Source organism: Trichosurus vulpecula, chromosome 5 (assembly GCF_011100635.1).
Source record: "Trichosurus vulpecula isolate mTriVul1 chromosome 5, mTriVul1.pri, whole genome shotgun sequence".
NCBI lineage: Eukaryota > Metazoa > Chordata > Mammalia > Diprotodontia > Phalangeridae > Trichosurus > Trichosurus vulpecula.
The window spans coordinates 159,611,088-159,631,861 of record NC_050577.1 but is presented as its reverse complement, the minus strand read 5'-3'; the positions used below and the strand labels follow the sequence as shown (position 1 = coordinate 159,631,861).

Sequence of the window (20,774 nt, the reverse complement as noted above, 5' to 3'; positions counted from 1 at the left end):
GTTCTAATTAGTGTCATTTGAACCTGAAGACTTTAAATTCAACTCTTTCCTTGATAGCAAACTACCTATTTTGTTTGGTCTTCTGTTCCTTGCTATCCTTAATTTGTGCATATATAACTCAACCAAATTATAATCTTGTTAAGGGGTTAACCCCTTTCACATATTAGTAAATGCTTAATAAATTTTTGTTGATTGATTGACAGATTATTCTTAAGGACAACCATAGGTGGTGGTTTGAATTAAGAGCTGAATATGGAATCTTAAGATCTTAGGTTTCTCAGTTCTAATAATATCTAAGGCATACTAGTTTTTGTATGAAAATAGCTTATCTAATTTTTAAATTTCTGCCCTGGAATAATCATTGTGAAATAATGATTTGCTTGAGATTCAAGATGCACTAAATTTGTTTAAATGACATCAGTACAATCAGTTGAAAAATGAAAACCTCAGTCATCTTGGCTGATATTTTCAGAGTTGCATGAATTTGCTTTTGGCTTCATGAAGAGGCAACCTGGCAAGCCAAAAATTTGGACAATTAAAAGAATGAGGGAATGAGTAAAGATTCTAACATCAGGAAATTTAGACTCTGAGCATAATGTGCTGTATATGAGTCACAAATATAGAGAATTGTTTTAAATAAGAGACTCTTGGTCTAGAAGGAGGAAAATAGGCATTGTTTAAGAACTAGTCTATGTAAGCTAAGAAAATCTTATTGGCAGAAAGTTGACCACTAAATGATGATATTATTTTTTGATCCACAATAATGCAAAAAGACCAATTTATTAATATATGGAAGATTTATAATTTGCATTGGTGGTGTAGGGTATTTTCTACCAGTAAAATCATGGGTCCTTTTAAATGTTTATATTTGTGCTCTGTTTCAACCTAAGCTGAGCTTGCTATGTTTTTGAGCAGTAGTTAGCCAATCTGATCAATTAATTCCCTCCTCCCCTCCCAAATCATTCAAATTTTATGTTCCCTCTAGTGTATATATGTGTGTATATATCTGTATTCATCTAATCGTGAAATTGAATTTAAATATATATGTATACATATATATGTGCATATACATATGTTATATGTATGTACATATACATAAGTTCACCCAATGGGTAATAAAACCAAAAGAGTATGGAGAAATAAATTATGTAAATAAAATAAGGATGTCATTGCCTGTTCAGATTCAATATATTAATAGAAATATGAAAACAAAATTTAGTGCAAATAATCCCTTGTTGAAAAGACCTTAGAGTTCTTCTAGACCTATCCTATTGTTTGACAGATTAAGAAATAGAAGCACCAGAAAATTAAGTGATTAAAATTTAGTTTTTCTGTTTCTTACTCCAATGCTCTTTGCACATAACTATAACCACGGCACGGATAAATTTCTATTCTGATATCTGAGTTAATTCTTATAGCATGCTGTTTTGGGCTGGGTCTGATTCAGGCCAATCTCCTGATAGTTAATGTTTGATAATGGAACCAAATGAGAATTTGTAGGTCATTCAACAGTTAAGGAAAGGATATTTAGTTAGCTATAACAGTAGAATCTGCCTTCACAACTGAACCTTACCTGAGTTGCCCATCATTGTTTGCAAACATCAGAGAAAGCCTCTAGAGTCCCTCATAGTTTGTTTGGTTTTTTTTTATAGTCAGAGAACCAGGAAGTGATGTCAGTAGCCTGATCCTTTAATTCCATGAGGCAGTCATGTTTTGAGGATAATTTCAATAGCTTTTTAGGAAAAATCAGCATAACTTGCAGGTAGATGGAGTTTAGGATATTGCTCTTACTAGGTCACTGTGTTGTATATGGAACCCCATTATTTAAAGAATTGAAGGATATGAATATTGGGATATTTCTAAGACTCTATGATTTCATTGATATGGGTGCTCCCTCTACTGGTGCTTATTGTAGTATCTTTTCATCTTACATGATTTTTGTCCATGTCTTACCCTAAATCCTTAATAGATCTACCAAATGCCCCAAATGTCTGGAAGGAAGGAAGGAGGGAGGGAGGAAAGGAAGGGAGGAAGGAAGGGAGGGAGAGAGAAAAAAGAAAGAAAAAAGAAAGGAAGGAAGGAAGAAAGAAAGAAAGGAAAAAGAAAGAAAAGCTTTTATTAAGCACCTTCTATGTGTTGGGCACTATGCTAAGAGCTTTACGAATAGTATCTCATTTAATCATCACAGTGACCTTGGGAAATAGGTGCTAGTTCTATTCTCATTTATTATATTTATTTGACAGTTTAAGAAGTGGAAGCAGGCAAGTTAAGTGATTTGCATAGCTATTAAGTATGAGGCTAGATTTGAACTCAGACCTTCCTGACTAGCACCCATCCACCTGTACTTCCAAATTGCCCTTAAGGCTTTCAATAGTTTGTTATTACAGTCTGGATTTTTGTTGTCCATCTTTTATTCCACACTTAATTATTATTAGTTTACCTCTTGTTCTGCTCAATCAATTAACAAGTAATCATTATGAACCAGCTATGTGTCAGGCAATGTACCCTTAGGCATTGTCGATACAAAGACAAAAAAAAATATAAGAAATCCCTGATATCAGGGAAATAATATATTCACATAATATGTACACAAGATAAATACAAAGCAATATTGGTAATGGTGTAAAGGCACCAAGGAAAGGAGGAAAGAAACAAACTTTTATTAAGTACCTACTATGTTTAGGTACTGGACTAAACACCATTCATATGTTATCTCGCTTGATCCTAGCAACAACTCTAGGAGTTGGGATGATTATTATTCCCATCTACAGTTCAGGCAACTGAGGCAGACAAAGTTTAAGTAACTTGCCCAGGGTCACATAGCTAGTAACTGAGTCAGGATTTGAACTCAGGTCTCCCTGACTCCTGGCCTATTCTATATCCAGTCTGAGCTGACCTTTCATAGATCTTATCTTTTTCCTTATATCTTTTTTCCCTTTAAAAATTATATTAAACATAAATTAAAATGAGCACTTCCATAATATACATATATGTATACACATACATACATACAGTAGAGCATATGGATTTGTAAATGAAACTGACTCTATTATGTACAGCTTGTTTTTTAAAGTGTCTAATAAATTGAACATGTTATTTTCTGAATTTGATTTTGGATATGCTGAGTATGAAAAGCTCACAAGACATACAGATGTAGATATCTAGTGGTCCAGGGCTATGTAGAAGTGATTGAAGGTGGAGATTTGGGAATCATTTGTATAAAAGTAGATATTGAAGCCCTGATTGATGAGACCATGAAACTAGACAGTTTAGGAATATAGAAGAGATGGGGGGGGAAACTGGTTCATTTCTCCTGAAAAGACATAAAGATAAAATAAAATTCTATAATTTATATGAATGATGACTATTAGGAAAATAAGGAACTGCTTCCCATCTTCACAGAAAATAGAACAAACAGGATTGTAAAAAAAATAGTTACAATATGATTCAATTTTTTATGCAGTTTCTGTAACACATCCAACTATCATGTATTTTATTTCAGATACACTGGCCTAGCACAGTCCTGCAAAAGGAGGAATGCATGATGAAAGGAAAAGATGAAGTAAGTGTCCTTATCAGTCAAAACAACGATCAGTTGTAAAATTTCTTTTAAAATCCACAGAGGACTGAATTGCCAACTGTGTTTTAAAGAATGTACACAATTAAATGTATGCATGCATATGTGTGTATATACATACATATACACATACATACATATGTACCTTTATAACATATAGTCAGATCTATACATCTTTACAAAATTTCCCATGTTAAAATCTTAAACAACTCCTTATTCAGCTAATTGGAGAGAGACAATCTGCAAGAAACTTTTGACTCCAGGAGAAGCTAAACACTATTTAAGCATAATATAATTTTGGTTGATTAGCTAGAAACAAGCTAGTGAAGAAATAATTGAGGTGCTAAATTGTGTGTAAGACTTTAGAGAGAGGGGAGAACAGTCAGGACTAACAGGGTGAGGTAGAGAGAAGACATGACATGGTACTATAGGAAGAATATTGACTTAAACCTTGGCTGCTCTCAGGTCTTTGACATTAATGAACTGTATAACCTTAGGTAAATCAGTTAATGCTTTGAGCCTCAGTTTTCTCATCTGCAAAATGAAGAAGATAATGGTTGGGGTATTTATATCACCACCTTACATGTGGTGGCTAAGATACAATGGAACTTTGTACAGGTTTTAAAATATACAAAGTTCTTCACATGTATAGTCTTATATGATCCTCACAAAACCCCAGTGAGGTAGCCCTTGTATTTTTGTTATTCCCATTTTACAGAAGAAGAAACTGAAGCTTAGCAGTTTAAGTGACTCACCCAGAATCACTTAGCTAATAAAGGCCTGAGGTGAAATTCAAACCCAGAACCCTTCTCATTTCAAGTATCAAAGCTTTTCCATTCTACCAAATGCCTGTTCTGTGAAATATGAAAGTATTTTGTAGTATTAAAGAGCTATATGCGTGGAAAATATTATCTTTAAAATTTATCATGAGATCATCTTTAGCATCTGCAAGACTAATTAAATATACTTCTATTGATCACTTTTGAATAAACTAATTTCAACATATAAAATCTCCACAAAAGAGTCACTTACTTTGGTCCCACTTCCGTTTTTTTCCTATTTATCCCTAGTTTTGTGGAAATGTTTTTCCTTTAATAATCGTAGTTCAGTAAACATAATTCAACAATCAATCCGATAATCTTTTCCTCTGATTCTTTTTTCACTCCATGTTATTTCTTAAAAGCCTTTTATAGTTCTTTGTAATATTCATCTTAATCTTACCTTAGTATTCTATTGCAGTGAGTAAGCCATAATACATTCAGTCCTTCCCTGGTCATTGGACATTTAGCTTGTTTGTGGTATAGCAGAAAGGGTGCTGGACTTGAAGTTATCAGCAAGACTTGGATTTTAAACCTGAACTTCAGATGTAACCACAGGCAGGACAGTTCATGTCTTTTAAGCCTCGATTTCCTCATCTGGAAAATGGCAATTATATGAGCATTACTTGCCTCACATAGAGCCGAGGTCAAGTGAGATAACATCCAGAGTCCTACAATTTCAGGTGTTACCCTGTATTTTATCTTTATAAATAATGGAGTAGTAAATATCTTTGAATAGCTCTTTTTCCTTAATGTATTAATAACAATTATGAGTTGAAGAAGCAAATTTTTACAATACAGATGGAATAGATTTTGTGAGCCCAGAGAAGACAAATCTTTGTACATTTATTTTAGGTTCTATCCCATCAGGGAATGAGTCATTTCTTCCTCCTTCTCCACTCTGTTATCTGTGATTGGGGAAAGTAATACAGGGGTGCTCTCTTACTCTAAATGCAGTAGATATAACATAAACAGGGAGTTAAACAGGGTTAAAGTAACCCTGCTCTCCCATCATGCCTTCAGAGATTTTTCCATGGGTTAACTCGTTGACAGGAGGTACCCACTGACACGTATGTACAAACTATGGCATTAGCTACCAGGGAGACAATGTACATCACCTGATAGAAGTTATTTCAGTCAGGGAAAGAGGCATCATACTCTTTTTTCTTCCTCCTAGTTCTCTGTACCAAATTGGTTACAGCCAGGAAATGAGCCAGTGAACTCTCTAAGACCTGAGTGGCCAGCAGATGGCTGGCCAGTTACACACATGTCAAAGCAGCTGCAAGAATTTTGGCGAATTGTTTCTCTGAAAGTCACATTATTGTGACATGAGAAAGAAAACTGGTGCTTCCAGTTCTGTATGAATAGCATATGTGCCTGCGGCAACAGTAAATGGCAGTGATCAGATTTTTATTAACTGTCCTGATAGGATTAACCCACAGAATAAAACCTTGGATACCTAAGTAAAGCTTCCCATGTTTGGTTGGAGATATTTTGCCCAAGATCATCATAGCAGTAATATAGTCACTATCCCAGCCTCCAGGGCATTCCATTCTGTGTTGCTATTAGTGCCATGATTAGAAACACACACTCGCACACACACCATACACCATGTTATTTACTACAATTTACTACCTAATATCAGTGTACTTAGTGTGTTAAAAATCCTTTGACATGTGATTAATGTAATGATTATGCAATTTATGTAAAGAACGATACTCAAAGTTTAAGACTTATTAGAATTACTTTTAATTTTATTCGTTTGGTTTTTGGTGTGGAGATGGAATGTCATTGGTGTAGGGATTGCCCATTGAAGAAACTTCTGCTACCACTTCAGATTCACAACTGCTCTTCTATTTTTAAGGCTCATAGAGTTATCTAGAGCAATAAGAAGTTAAATGACTTGCCCAAGGTTACAAAGCCATTTTGTATCAGAGACAGGACTTGAACCCCCAGTCTTCTTGCCTCTGAGACTAGCTCTCTATCCACTATGCCACACTGCTTCTCTTCTTTTAAATTAGATGGTTGAAAATAATTCATAAATATTACTTTACCACATTTTTTCTATTCAAAATCAGCCATATTCTTTTTACAGACAAGTTAAAACTGTACCCATAGAAATGTACCTTAGTTATCTGACTAAATAAAATCTGCAGTGACATGCTAAAGAAAAAAAAAGCCTTTCAGTTGATTAAGTTGCCTCTACTAAATCGAAAATGTAGATCAGCAAGTTTATTTTGTGAATTTCTTATTGCATGATTTATGTTTTTGTTTTCTAAATCACAATAATGTTCCATATCCCAAAAGTATGTGTACATGTTTCTTGTGAGCCACAGAAACATTTTTGAATTATATTTTTCGGACTCCATGCCGACTCACTGTTTATAGTTACACTGAATAGTGCTCTGCTTGGAGCATAGCACCAGGAATTGTTTGGCTATTTAGTGGAACAGCTTGACAAAAGAATCTCTACACTTGAATAATTTGGGGACCTTAGCTCTGTTTATTTTACTTGATTATACAACAAATATTTGTCAAATGAATGAGCTTTATGCTTTCGTTTATTATGTGTATACTGTCATCTTTCATATTTAGAGTTAACCCTTCTGACATCCCTTGGTATCTTCCTTGGAATCATTTACTTGGTCATACCCCAGCCCTTCTCTGCTCTTTCCTTCTGTTGTTATCCCATTAACTTCTCAATCCCTCAAATGAGAGAGGGGAACAAAGAGAAAATAGACATATCCAGAGATCAGTAAGATTTAAGTGAGCAAACTGACTGTGTGACCTTGGGCAAATGACATGACCTCTCTGGGCCTCAGTTTCCTCATCTCTGAAATAAAGTAGTTGGACTTAGATGACAAATGAAGTAACCAACTCCCAATTCTAATGTTGTATGATTTTGTGCTATGAAGGATTTGTTTGGCATCCTGCTAACATATTTTGTGTGTGTGTGTGTGTGTGTGTGTGTGTGTGTGTGTGTGTGTGTTTCTCCTTGTCACAGAGTGAATGTGCAAATTTTGTTCGTGTGCTGCACCATTATAACCGAACACATCTCTTGGCCTGTGGTACCGGGGCTTTTGACCCTCTCTGTGCCTTCATCAGAGTTGGACAACAGTTGGAGGTAAGATATCCTTATGTATTGCCAGCAGTAACGGCACTATTTAAAAATTATTTTGTTTAAAAAGTTATAGAATTTTCTTTTCTGGAAGTTTTGAAATATCCTTTCAGTTTTGAAATTTGACTTGGTTGGCCCTGAAGCAAAGGAATTGTTTCTGCTTCTTTATAGATTATACTTCTGTTTCACATATAATAATAGAATGATAAAAAGAAATAAGGTTGTAAAAGAGAACATAAATCATCTTTCTTTACTTCTTTTGGATTGTAAGAATATTCAGGTGGGCAAATGAAGATTCTAGAAGAGTGAGATTTATTCTAAGCAGTGCCATGTTGTCATTTCGTTGGTTAGTGGCTAAGCTATTTATGTTAGTAAAACCTAATAGGTAGTTGAGGTTTTCTAAAACTAATAATAGTAATTAGCGACCGACTTTTGCATATTACTTTACATTTTAACTTTAAGACAGTCTTGTGAAGGAGATGCTATAGCTATTATTATCCACATTTAACAAATATGTCTACCAAGTGTCAGAAGTTGTTTTTGAACTTCCGTCTTCCTAACTCAGGTCCCACATTCTTTCCAGAGAATATATCCTATAATAATAATAATATTAATAATGTCAATAACAATAAAAAACAGCATTTGCAGTAGTGGCATCTGACTCTTTTGTAAGTCTTTAGCTATATAACTTTGCATTACATGTGATTATGATCATAAAAAGGCAGAAAAAAGTAAGACATAGCACCAAATGGAGGAGAAAAATTTTAAATTGAAATCGAATTGGTATGATATAATAGAAAATTTGCCTTATAGTCAGAACGACCTTGGCTCAAGTCCTCCTTTGGATATTCTATTGGCTGTGTGACCCTAGAAAGGTTACTTAACTTCTTGGTGCCCAGGAAACTCTTTAAGATGATAAATGTTAGGCAGTGATCTGCTTTGCTAGAGAGAGTTTCCTCTTTGGAAGTTTCCTATTTGAATGAAATAACATTTCTAGTCCAAAAATAAAATTGTTTTTTAAAAAAGGAACTTTACATATTTTACCCAAAGATACCTACCTACTGCATTGAAATGGAAATCATACCAAAAAACCTATCACTTATAGACTGAATCATTTTGGATATTTCTCAGCTAGCAGTAATTGAAAGGCAGATTAGATAGAATGATGGGCCTAGAGGAAAGAAGACCTTGAGTTTGAATGTGGCCTCAGACACTTATTAACTATGTGATCTTGGAGAAAGTCATTGAATCTCTGTCTGCCTCACTTTTTAAAATTGTAAATTGGCAGGTAATAATAGCTCCTATCTCACAGGATTGTTGCAAAGATCAAATGAGATGTCTGTGAAGTTTGTGGCACATAGTAGGTGCTTAATAAATGCTTATTGGATTTATTTACTTTCTTTCACCTATATATTGGTTAGCCACAAATGTTGTATTCCATCTAAGGTCAAAAAGGAAGTAATACTGGGTCTGGATCAGAAGAACTTGATCTCAAATTCTGTCTCTGATGCTTATTTGCTGTGTGTCCCTGAATATATTACTTAACCCCTTTGAGTATCCTCTTCTTCATCTGTGAAATGGGGGAATTTCTTACAGTGTTATGGTAAAAATGTAAATTTTAAAGCACTATCTATATGCGACCAATTTACCTTACCCTATCATTTCCACCCATGAACTTTTAATCTGTTAGAGATGTAGAACATAAGAACAAAATCATTGGCTTGAATCTTGAAGGTACAATCCAAGGTATATTGTTTGGATGGTAAAGGTGACACCAATCTGTGCATAAAGATCCCTACAGGCTGCATATTGACTTAGTTATTAAAACATAATGTTGTCTATGTTTTATTGTATTTTTATTTTTTCAGAATACTTCTTTTATTCTCAGACATTTTATTTTTTTCAAATATTTTTTCCAAATACATGTAGAAGTTTTATCATTCATTATTTAAAGTTTTGAGTTCCAAATTATCTCCCTTCTACCCTAACCTTCTCCATCATTGAAAATGCAAGGAGTTTAATATAAGTTATACATGTACAGCCATGCAAACATATTTCTGTATTAGTCATGTTGCAAAAGAAAACAGAACAAAAACCCAAGAAAAATAAAGAACATTTTAAAATGCTGCATTCAGATTCCATCAGTTCTTTCTCTGGAGGTGTATAGCACTTTCTGTCAAAAGTCCTTCAGGATTGTCTTAGATCACTGTATTGCTGGAAATAACTAAGTAATTCACAGTTGACCATTGTACTATATTGCTGTTATTGAATACAATGTTTCCCTGGTTCTGAACACTTCGCTTTACATCAATTCATGTAAGTCTTTCCAAGTTTTTTTTTTCCCTGAAAGCATCCTGCATTTTTATAACACAATAGTATCCCATCACAATCATATATCACAACTTGTTCATTCATTCCCCAAATGATGGGCATCCCCTCCATCTTCAGTTCTTTACTACTGCAAAAAGAGCTGCTATAAATATTTTTGTACAGATAGATCCTTTTTCCTTTTTTATATTTTTGGGATCCATCTCCTCTAACATTTGTCATTTCCCTTTTCTCTGATGTCAGCCAGTCTGATAGGTGCAAGGTAGGACCTCAGAGTTTTAATTTTCATTTCTCTAATCAATAGTGATTTAGAGCTTATTTATATGACTATACACACCTTTGATTTTGTCATCTGAAAATTACATATTCACATCCTTCGACCATTTATCAATTGGGGAATGACTAGTTATTCATATAAATTTGACTCGGTTCTCTATATATTTGAGAAATAAGACCTTTATTAGAGAAATGTGATATAAAAAATCTCCCCCAGTTTTCTGTCTTTCTTCTAATCTTGGCTGCATTGGGTTTGTTTGTGTAAAACCTTTTAAATTTAGAGTAATCAAAATTAGCCATTTTACCTCTTCTAATGCGCTATAGCTATAGCTCTTGTTTGATCATAAATTCTTCCCTTATCCAAAGATCTAACATTTCATTTGAAAAATCACATCCATTATTTATCAGAGGTGTCCATAAAGTAGGGATTAATAATCATGTTTTTACATGAAACTTGAGAAGACAATTGAATTATAGTACTTAAAAGTGTTATCTCCAGGAATTATTTCAAAAATTTACAAATTGATCAAAATAAATCCTTTTGACTAAAATGTATGCCAAATTTGAGGACTTTATACAAAAGGCATGATTTTACTAAGTAGCTTTAATACCTTCCTCACAAAATATCTGACTGCATGGAGCTGGAAGGAAAAGGACAAATCTTCTTACACACTCCTGTAGTAAAAGGAAACATCACATTTATGATGATGACTCTGGGCTTTTGCAAGATTTAGAACAATCATTAAATCATGTAAGAAAGACTACATGATTTTCAGTCATAGAATGATATGCAACTGAGAACATTAATGTTTTTTCTATGTATACTATTCTTTTTTAAAAACTATGCCTATATTAACTAACAGTTGGGACATTTGATCAAATAGGGTGCCATATTTCTTCACCATGTCTAAAGTTTTTAGTTAGGACTTTTTTGGTTTGTTTGCTTAACAGTCTTTGTAAATTGTGAGATACATAATTTGAGACATTAATAAAGATAATGATTGCTGGACTTTTGTTCTTTTTTTAAATCATTATTTATTTAATATTTTAGTTTTCAGCATTAATTTTCCAAAGAGTTTGAATTACAAATTTTCTCCCCATTTCTACCCTCCCCCACACTCCAAGATGGCATATATTCTGATTGCCCCATTCCCCAGTTAACCCTCCCTTCTGTCACCCCACTCCCCCCTCCCTTTTCCCCTTACTTTTTCGTAGGGCAAGATAGATTTTTATGCCCCATTGCCTGTATATCTTACTTCCTAGTTGCATGCCAAACCTTTTTTTGAACATCTGCTTTTAAAACTTTGAGTTCCAAATTCTCTCCCCTCTTCCCTCCCCACCCACCCTCCCTAAGAAGGCAAGCAATTCAACATAGGCCACAAGTGTATCATTATGTAAAACCCTTCCACAGTAGTCATGTTGTGAAAGACTAGCTATATTTTGCTCCTTCCTATCCTATCCCCATTTATCCAGTTTTCTCCCTTGAACCTGTCCCTTTTCAAAAGTGTGTGCTTTTGAGTACCTCCTCCACCTATCTGCCCTCCCTTCTATCATCCCCCCTTTTATTTTATCTCCTTCCTCCTTCTTTCCTGTGGGGTAAGATACCCAGTTGAGTGTGTATGTTATTCGCTCCTCAGGTCAAATCTGATGAGGACAAGATTCACTCATTCCCCCTCACCTGCCCCATCTTCCCCCCCAACAGAACTGCCTTTTCTTGTCACTTTTATGTGAAATAATTTACCCCATTCTATCTCTCCTTTCTCCCTCTTTCAATATATTCCTCTCTCATCCCTTAATTTGATTTTATGTTTTTAGGTATCTTCCCTCCATATTCAACTCACCCTGTGCCCTCTGTCTCTGTCTCTGCCTCTGTCTCTGTCTCTCTCTCTCTCTCTCTCTCTCTCTCTATATATATATATATATATATATATATATATATATATATATATATGTATATGTATGTATGTATGTATATTCCCTTCAGCTACCCTAATACTGAGGTCTCATGAATTATACACATCATCTTTCCATGTAGGAATGTAAACAAAACAGTTCAACTTCAGTAAATCCCTTATGATTACTCTTTCTTGATTACCTTTTTGTGCTTCTCTTGATTCTTGTGTTTGAAAGTCAGATTTTCTATTCAACTCTGGTCTTTTCACTGAGAACGCTTGAAAGTCCTCTATTTTATTGAAAATCCATATTTTGCCTTGGAGCATGATACTCAGTTTTGCTGGGTAGGTAATTCTTGGTTTTAATCCTAGCTCTATTGACCTCTGGAATATGATATTCCAAGCCTTTCAATCCCTTAATGCAGAAGCTGCTAGATCTTGTATTATTCTGATTATGTTTCCACAATACTCAAATTGTTTCTTTCTGGCTGCTTGCAGTATTTTCTCCTTGATCTGGGAGCTCTGGAGTTTGGCGACAATATTCCTAGGAGTTTTCTTTTTGGGATCTCTTTCAGGAGGCGATCATTGGATTCTTTCAATTTCTATTTTACCCTCTGCTTCTAGAATATCAGGGCAGTTTTCCCTGAAAATTTCTTGAAAGATTATATCTAGACTCTTTTATTGATCATGGCTTTCAGGTAGTCCAGTAATTTTTAAATTATCTCTCCTAGTTCTATTTTCCAGGTCAGTGGTTTTTCCAATGACATATTTCACATTGTCTTTCACTTTTTCCTTTGATTCTGTTTTCTAATATCTTGATTTCTCATAAAGTCATTAGCTTCTACTTGCTCCAATCTCATTTTTAAGGTATTATTTCTTCAGTGGTCTTTTGGACCTCCTTTTCCATTTGGCTAATTCTGCCTTTCAAGGTATTCGTCTCCTCATTGGCTTTTTGGAGCTCTTTTACCATTTGAGTTACTCTATTTTTTAAGGTTTTGTTTTCTTCAGTATTTTTTGGTGTCTCCTTTAGCAAGTCGTTGACTTGTTTTTCATGGTTCTCTCACATCACTCTCATTTCTCTTCCCAATTTTTCATCTACTTCTTTAACTTGCTTTTCCAAATCCTTTTTGAGCTCTTCCATGACCTGAGACCAGTTCATGTTTTTCTTGGAGGCTTTTGATGTAGGCTCTTTGACTTTGTTGACTTCTTCTGGCTGTATGTTTTGGTCTTCTTTGTCACCAAAGAAAGATTCTAAAGTCTGAGTTTGAGTCTGAGCTCGTTTTTGCTGCCTGGCTATGTTCCCAGTCAACCACTTGACCCTTGACCTTTCGTCAGGTATGATGGCTTGTAGAGTAGAGAGTACTTTGTCCCAAGCTTGAGGGGTTGCGCTGTTGTTTTCAGAGCTATTTCTACACAGCGAGCTCTGCCACACCAGCACTCCTCCTTCCCCAAGAACCCCCAACCCGGACTGGACTCAGATCTTCAGCAGGCTCTGCACTCCTGCTCTGATCCACCACTTAATTCCTCCCACCAGGTGGGCCTGGGGCCAGAAGCAACTGCAGCTATAGTTCTGTCTTCAGAGCTGCACCACCCCTGCTGTCCCTGGGGTGGTGGCCGAACTGCAGACTCCTTTCACTCTGTCCCAGCAGCTTTTCTCAGTAACCTTCTATGTTGTCTTTGGTGTTTGTGGGTTGAGAAGTCTGGTAACTGCCACAGCTCATTGATTCAGGATGCTAGGGCCTGTTCCTCCCAGCTCCTGGTCTGGTTGGTCCGGGCGCAGCCTATGCTGGGCTGTGCTCCGCTCCCAGCTCTGTGGGATAGACTTACCCAGTGACCATCCGGGATATCCTGGGCTGGAGCCCTGCTTCCCTCTGCTATTCAGTGGGTTCTGCAGCTCTAGAATTTATTTGTTCAGAGCCATTTTTATAGGTTTTTGGAGGGACCTGGGGGGAGCTCACCCAAGTCCCTGCTTTCCAGCCACCATCTTGGCTTTACCCCCTGGACTTTGGTTCTTAAAGATGATTTTTTTGAATTTTGATTAAAGGGGCCATCCCTTGGTTAACTTCTTAAAGAGGCCTATTTGATGAATGGGCATTACCTCACTCAAATAAGAACCTGAAAAGACCTTAGCCTAAAAGGGCCAGGGTCTCCCAATGCATCCTGATGAATATCAGGCCACTGGACCCAGATAGCTCTGGAGGAGAAAATGAGGCTGGTGACCTTGCATATGCCTCCGTCACTCAAATCGAAGTCAACTGCAAGTCATGTCATCATTTCCCTGTTGTCATAGTCCTCCTTGAGAGCAAAAGGCAAACACACAAACATGTATGAGTGTAGTTTCATAAAATTTGCTCTCTTAAATTTATTAGTCAGATGTGTTTGATTTTGTATTATTTTCATCAAATGAAGTCTTGAAAAATTCTTATCCTTGTCACCAAATTTGGAACTGAACCTGAAATTTTATGTCAGTATTAAACATATAGTAGTCCATTTTTCCATGGACTTACAAAAATAATCCTTAGCAACAATGTCTTATTTGTATAATCTGCTTTTACCAGCTCCAATTTCCTGTTTTATTTTAACTGAGCCAAACTGCTTCAATAGCATGGGCTGACAGAATCTCATAGATAGAAGGGGCCTCCGTGTCCAAGTCAAGCCATAAAACTCCCTATAAAACATAGAACAGGAATTCCTTATAAAGTATCCCTAACAAGTGGTCATGTAGCCTTTGACTAGAGCTTGAGAGGAAAGGAACTCACCCTTTCTGTATTTACTTCAACAAGTCCAAATAAAGTTTGTAAATTCTTTACTGTCAGTCATGTCAAATGGGACATAATTTTGAAACTTATTAGTACTTGTATTTTTTGGATTCCATATCACGTAAACATCTACTTCATCCCCAAGCTTAATTATCCATATCATGACAAAAAAGAAAAAAAACATTAATAGTAAAAAAGAGAGTCTTAATTGACAAGCTGTTTTTATATAGTGATTTTCCTAGGATGAAATAACTTAAAAATCTGTGAATACTCTTTAGTGTGTGTGATTTTGCTTTCACAGTTTTTATTGGGCTTCTAAGCCAGGATCTTTTGGTAGAAGGGGTGCTAACTCCAGAATCAGTGGACATAGATTCATATGGTTCTTTTGATGATGACTATCATCATGACCGGGAGAAAAGTCACTTAATTCTCCAGATTTTAGTTTTCTTCATGGCTGGACATTGTGTCTCTTGGGTGACTCTCAGAATTCAATCCAGATGAACAAACTTTAATTGATTGTACAAAGCTAGGCAGTGGGGAAGATACATAGCTTAGATAGGATGCTTGACCTATACCCTCATGGGGCCTACATATGGTTCATAAAGAAATAACTATAACATGAAATATAAAAGATAAAAGCACCAGAAGTATATATTCAAAATAAAATTTTACTGGAAACCTTGAAAGAAAAAATATTTACCACTAAGGGTTCTCAGTAAAGGATGAATCTGAATTAAAAGCAGGTAAATATTCTATCTTAAAGAGTAGTCAAAAAGGCAGGTTTAAAAACTCTTAAGAAAACAAATTTATTCAGAACATACAGTCCTAACAATCTTTGTCTTATAGAAATATAAAGTATCATAAATATTTGGGGGCACTAATATACCTTGAATATTAGATGAAACTAGCACCTATTCAGTCTTTTCTGAAATGTTCTGGGGTTTTTTGCTCTTCTATTTTTAGCATAGCATCTTTGAATTATTAATTCAAAACTATATGCCAAGCAGAATTCCCTTCCTTTTGTTTACAAGCTTAAACTGCAACAAGTTGCTTTATGGTAGTTATTATTTTCTTTAAAATATTTTCCACTGTTTTTATATCAGTCTCAGAAGTGTCTCTCCCTCACAGAGATCTCTCCATTATAACAAAGCAGTTCTAGAAAATAGAGTGTCACAGTGACTGCATCTGACAGTTCATGAAGCATTCTGTACCTGTAGCCTCCCATGGGTGGTATATCGCTGTATACATGGTAGTTGTTCTTCAGGTCAATCAGGAATTTCATCTGTTACAGATTTTTGTATATTGAAATATCAAGATGGTGCAGTGGATAGAATGCTGGGCTTTAGTTAGGAAGACCTGTATTAAAATATAGCCTCAGACAATTATTAGCAAGTCACTTAATTGCCGTCTGCCTCAGTTTCTTTGAATGTAAAATGGGTGTAAAATAGTACCTAACACCCAGGGATCAATTGAAATAATATTTGTAAGGCTCTTAGTAGGGTGCCTGGCATGTAGCAGGCACTGCAAAAATGCCAACAACCATCATCATCATCATCGTCATCATTATATTAGGAGGCATGCCAGTATACTTCCTTGTAAAGAACTATTGAAGTGGGTTCTCTACCACTGCAGATCTACAGTTGTTCTGTAACATATTCTTTGAGGTTTGTCTTGGGTGTTCTGCGGTTGTGACCATTCCAGTGTAGTGTGGTTATTAGTAAGTGCCCAAGTCAGGCAATAAACAGACAATAAAGTATTCCTGATTTCCAGGTTTAAAACTCTATCCACCGTGCCACCTAGGTTCTTCACCCAGCTGTTTAGATTCTTACCCCAAACATACAACTAGTATTTTTTACTGTAATTTTTTACAAAGTTTTCCATGAGCTGGAATTTGGGAAATCATAGACTCAGAATTTGAGAGCCAGATGGAAACCCAGATCATCTGGCCTAACCTCTACCCAAAGAATAAAGCTCATTCCCAGCATACCCAAGTGTTCATCTGGACACTACTTGAAAATTTTCACTGACAGGAACTCATCTGAAATATTGGTCATAGCACTTTTTGCTTTACACAATAGTGTTAGAGTTTTAAGTGAAGTGTAGTGATCACAGCTGTGCAACTAATATGTTCTTTGTGTGTTAGGCATGGAATTTCCAAACTATGCATCATTTATGATTTGGTGACCTGATTCCACAGAATTGTTTACAATAAAACCATAGTGCACATGTTTTAGTGGTGAGAGACAAATGCCCTATGTATGGGTAGAGTGCCCAGTATTTATACAGTGCAAAAATGAATTCTCACATCCAGAACAAAAAGTAGGGTGAGGGAGGGGTTCCCATTGTCCTTAGAGTTTTTGACCATTTATTAGTGACATTCAGTGCAAATTCCTTAGCACAACTATTCAGACTATCCAGACAGTCCAGATGTCTCACACCCCATTTAAGATGTGCAAAGCCTAGAAGTTATGTCTTATTTGGTAGTTTATATTTTTACATAATTACTTGCATTCATTTCATCTTTTATGCTTTTCAGTGTGTTCTAACACACATGCCATCATAAGTGATCTTCACTACAACTCTCTAAGGTAGGGCAGGTATTGTTAGGCTTCTTTTTGTTATGAAGAAACTGATAGCCAGAGAGGGTGAACAACTTGCCCATACCAGTTCAGGATTTTTTGCATTAACTACTTGTGCTTCATTATTTGCATCAGAAGCAGAGAGAAGGACATAGAGTCTGAGTGCTCAGACTGCAGAGGAGGAGGCTGCTGAATTGCAGTTATAACAACATCCATGTAGGGGTTTAAGGTTTACAAAGCATTTTGCATATACTGTCTCATTTTGATCTTTGCAACAACTCTGTGAGGTAAGTAATAAGATTCAGATAGATTGAATGCCTTGCCTATGGCCACCCAACTAGAAAGTGACAGAAAGAATTTGAACTCAAGCTCTCTCCTGACACCGTGGTTCAGAACTCTTCCATTCCACAACATGGAATTAGTATGTAGGTCAGTTAGAGTCAGCACTGGCATACAAATGTCAAGCTACCTAATGCTGTGAGAGATTCACAGAGCAGTGAATATAAGGGCATGTGTGTGTGCAATAAAGAGACTCTACAGAAATATTTTACCAATTGGGCTCCCTTGATGCCTTCACGTATTTGTTCTTTGTGGCTGTGGCTCTTAAGCCCCTGTGAAAAGCAGGCAGAAGTTTATGTGGGGCCTATGTCTCCTCGGATTCTTGTATGTGAGTCTATTGTGAAATGTGCTATAGCAAAGTCTCAACGTAGATGATATTAAACAGGGGAGTTGAACTATTCTGACGTGTCCCAGAGAGTCAACCTGGAAACATATAACTGATTGTATTGGGCTAATTCCTCTGTGTCTGATGAAAAGATTCCTGTGGACAGATGCATCAGACATCATGAAGCCATTTTTCCTTAGCCTACTCCACTTGGAAGAGGGGAGTGTATATTTTAAACCATTAGGAAAGTAGTTATGGGTGTTGTAGGCAGTGGTCACCTCTCTGATGTTTCAGTAGTTCTCTCCTTTCATCTTGAGTAATTAATGTACCAGGCATCAAAAATGACCTAGAAGAAGCCTTATCTGAGAGCATGGACTTAGAGGAACCTGTGAAGGACAGAGAGATTATTTACATTGGGGTTTTGTATAGCCATGATGAAAGCTGTAATATTTTTTCATAGGGAAATGGTATTCTCATGGTTCCAAGAAAAGGTCCCTAAGATACACCAAAATTTCCTGGCATTGAAGGAGGAGACAAAAGAATTGAAATGCCAGCCCTATAGGGACCAGATTGGGCATGTGATGTCTGGCTGCAAGAGGAGCACCCTAAAAGGGTACTGCTATAATGATTTCTGATTCCTCACATTCTTTATTTGAATAAAAAGGAGGAGGACAACATTAATAACTAAAACTTTATAGAGCTTTAAGCCTGACAAAAGTTTATCTTATTTGACCCTGACTGCAATCTTGTGAAGTGAGTACTATTATTTCCATTTCATAGATGAATGTTTGAGGTTATGTGACTTACCTAGGGTCTCATAGGTCTTCCAGACTCCAAGTCTGCCTCTTTATCCACCTCCACACATAGCAGCCAAGTATAGTGAGTATAAGCTCCCTGAGGGGAGAGATGGTTTCATGGTTGTCTTTTTATCCCCATTGCCTGACATGGAGTATTTATACAACAGATTCTTGATGATTAACTCAGCTTAAAAAAAGGAAGGTTTCATGATGAATTTGTTGCCATGTGAGACTAAAGCCATTCTAATTACTGCCAATTATTTTTAATCACCTGACCCTGTGTTAGGGATTGTCCACTACATCTTAAAACTTTGATATGCTTCAAGTCAAATATAGTCAAATCCCAAGGGTGGTTAGTATAGGTAATGTTAGATCCACTTGCAGATATAAGCATGTATAGAGTAAGGAAGGGATGTTTTGGTGTGCGGCAGCACATGTAGCCCATTCTCTATGCATGTCTGCGAGGGTAGTTTGACTGAACTTTACAGTGACATCTATCACTTATAAGCTAATGGTCAAGTAGAAATATCTATCCAAGAGAAAATCATTTCTCTAAAGCTGTGCTGTGTATCTGTAATGTGTTTGGGACCAGTACTTTTTCATGGCCCAATTCACTTGCAAAATGCTAAACATCTAGTGTTATGTATATATATCCATATATTGGCCTAGAGGACTATTTCTCCTTGTAATTGCTAGTTGATAACAATTTCATATCTATGTGTATTTATTTATTATTTGTCTACTATTCATAAAATTCTTGACTTAAAACCAAGTAAACCATCAGCATCACCACATACAGATTAGAACACAATAAGATTATATATGAAACTGTGGATTTCTATTCCAGCCCACTTGTTTTTTAAAAATGTGTATAATAATTTCAGCCAATTACTTTCAAAATCATCCTGCTTCTCTGTGTTTCCTTCTGATCTTTTTCTGTACTCCTCTATGGATTAAAAAAAATCTTTTGGGGGCAGCTAGGTGGCCCAGTGAGTAGAACACCAGCCCTAGAGTCAGGAAGACCTGAATTCAAATCTAGCCTCAGACACTTGACACACTTGCTAGCTATGTGACCTTGGGCAAGTCAACCCTAATTGCCCTGCCTTCCCCCTTCCAAAAAAATCTTTCAATGGCCTTTATCTTTTTTTCCTATTTTGTTCACTGGATCCTTATCTTGACCTCTACCTCCCAATATTGAGCCCTGTGAATCTTTGGTTCCAAATTACTGGTAATTCAGAGCCTTCTTTGGTATATCTTGGACCTGGGGTCAGAGTTCTGAGCACTGAAGCATCCACAATATTTGCAGCTACTCCTGAGAGTTTTCTAACTCCTGCTTTGGTTTTTTACTACCCTAAGGCATTATGATGGAAACCCTCTGCTTTCACTGCTTTATAATGCCTAGCCTTGTAGGGTGCAAGTATCCCTTACAATTCTCTGGTTGTATTGGCCGGCTTTGCTGGCAAGTCTCCTTTCCTGTGGGATTCTGGCTGAAGTCACTTACTGTTGTTTCTCATCAAATTTCTTCAGTATTATTTTAACTGGTTTTATTTTTAGTTTTCTTCTATACTAGGCCAGGGACCTAGGCTTCTCTTTATGAAGTCATCTTGACCAGAAATCCTGGTAGGTGTTTCAGTGATACAGCAACTACTTGCATTAGTAGCATGGGGATAGTTTTGAAGGTAGGCTAACTTCTGGACACAAATCAAATTTTGATCAAAGGCACTGACTCTTTGGTGGGTAAGCTGACTCAAAGAGGATACCACCCAGCTGAGGTCAAGAGATTATGTCTGACTAGACCATATGTACTTAGGAGTTCAAAGGTCCTTTGAGGCCATTGATGAATGTTACTGGGTGCCCTTCACCAAAAGGAAGGAAGCACACAGCTGGGGTGGCACATTGAGGAGCTCAGCACTGATAGATAGATATCCAAGAAGCCATTCCTAAATGAGATTTCCTCTTGGGTCAT

At 36.3% G+C, this 20,774-nt stretch overlaps 1 protein-coding gene across 1 annotated transcript in view; it reads left to right on the top strand.

Annotated features, from left to right (window-relative positions):
- SEMA3E (semaphorin 3E) overlaps positions 1–20,774 on the top strand; it is a 354,392-nt gene that overhangs the window by 226,334 nt on the left and 107,284 nt on the right. The window contains exons 3-4 of the mRNA XM_036760437.1: positions 3,503–3,562; positions 7,400–7,519. Of these exons, the coding sequence (XP_036616332.1) occupies positions 3,503–3,562; positions 7,400–7,519 (180 nt within the window). The remainder of the gene's footprint in view (positions 1–3,502; positions 3,563–7,399; positions 7,520–20,774) is intronic.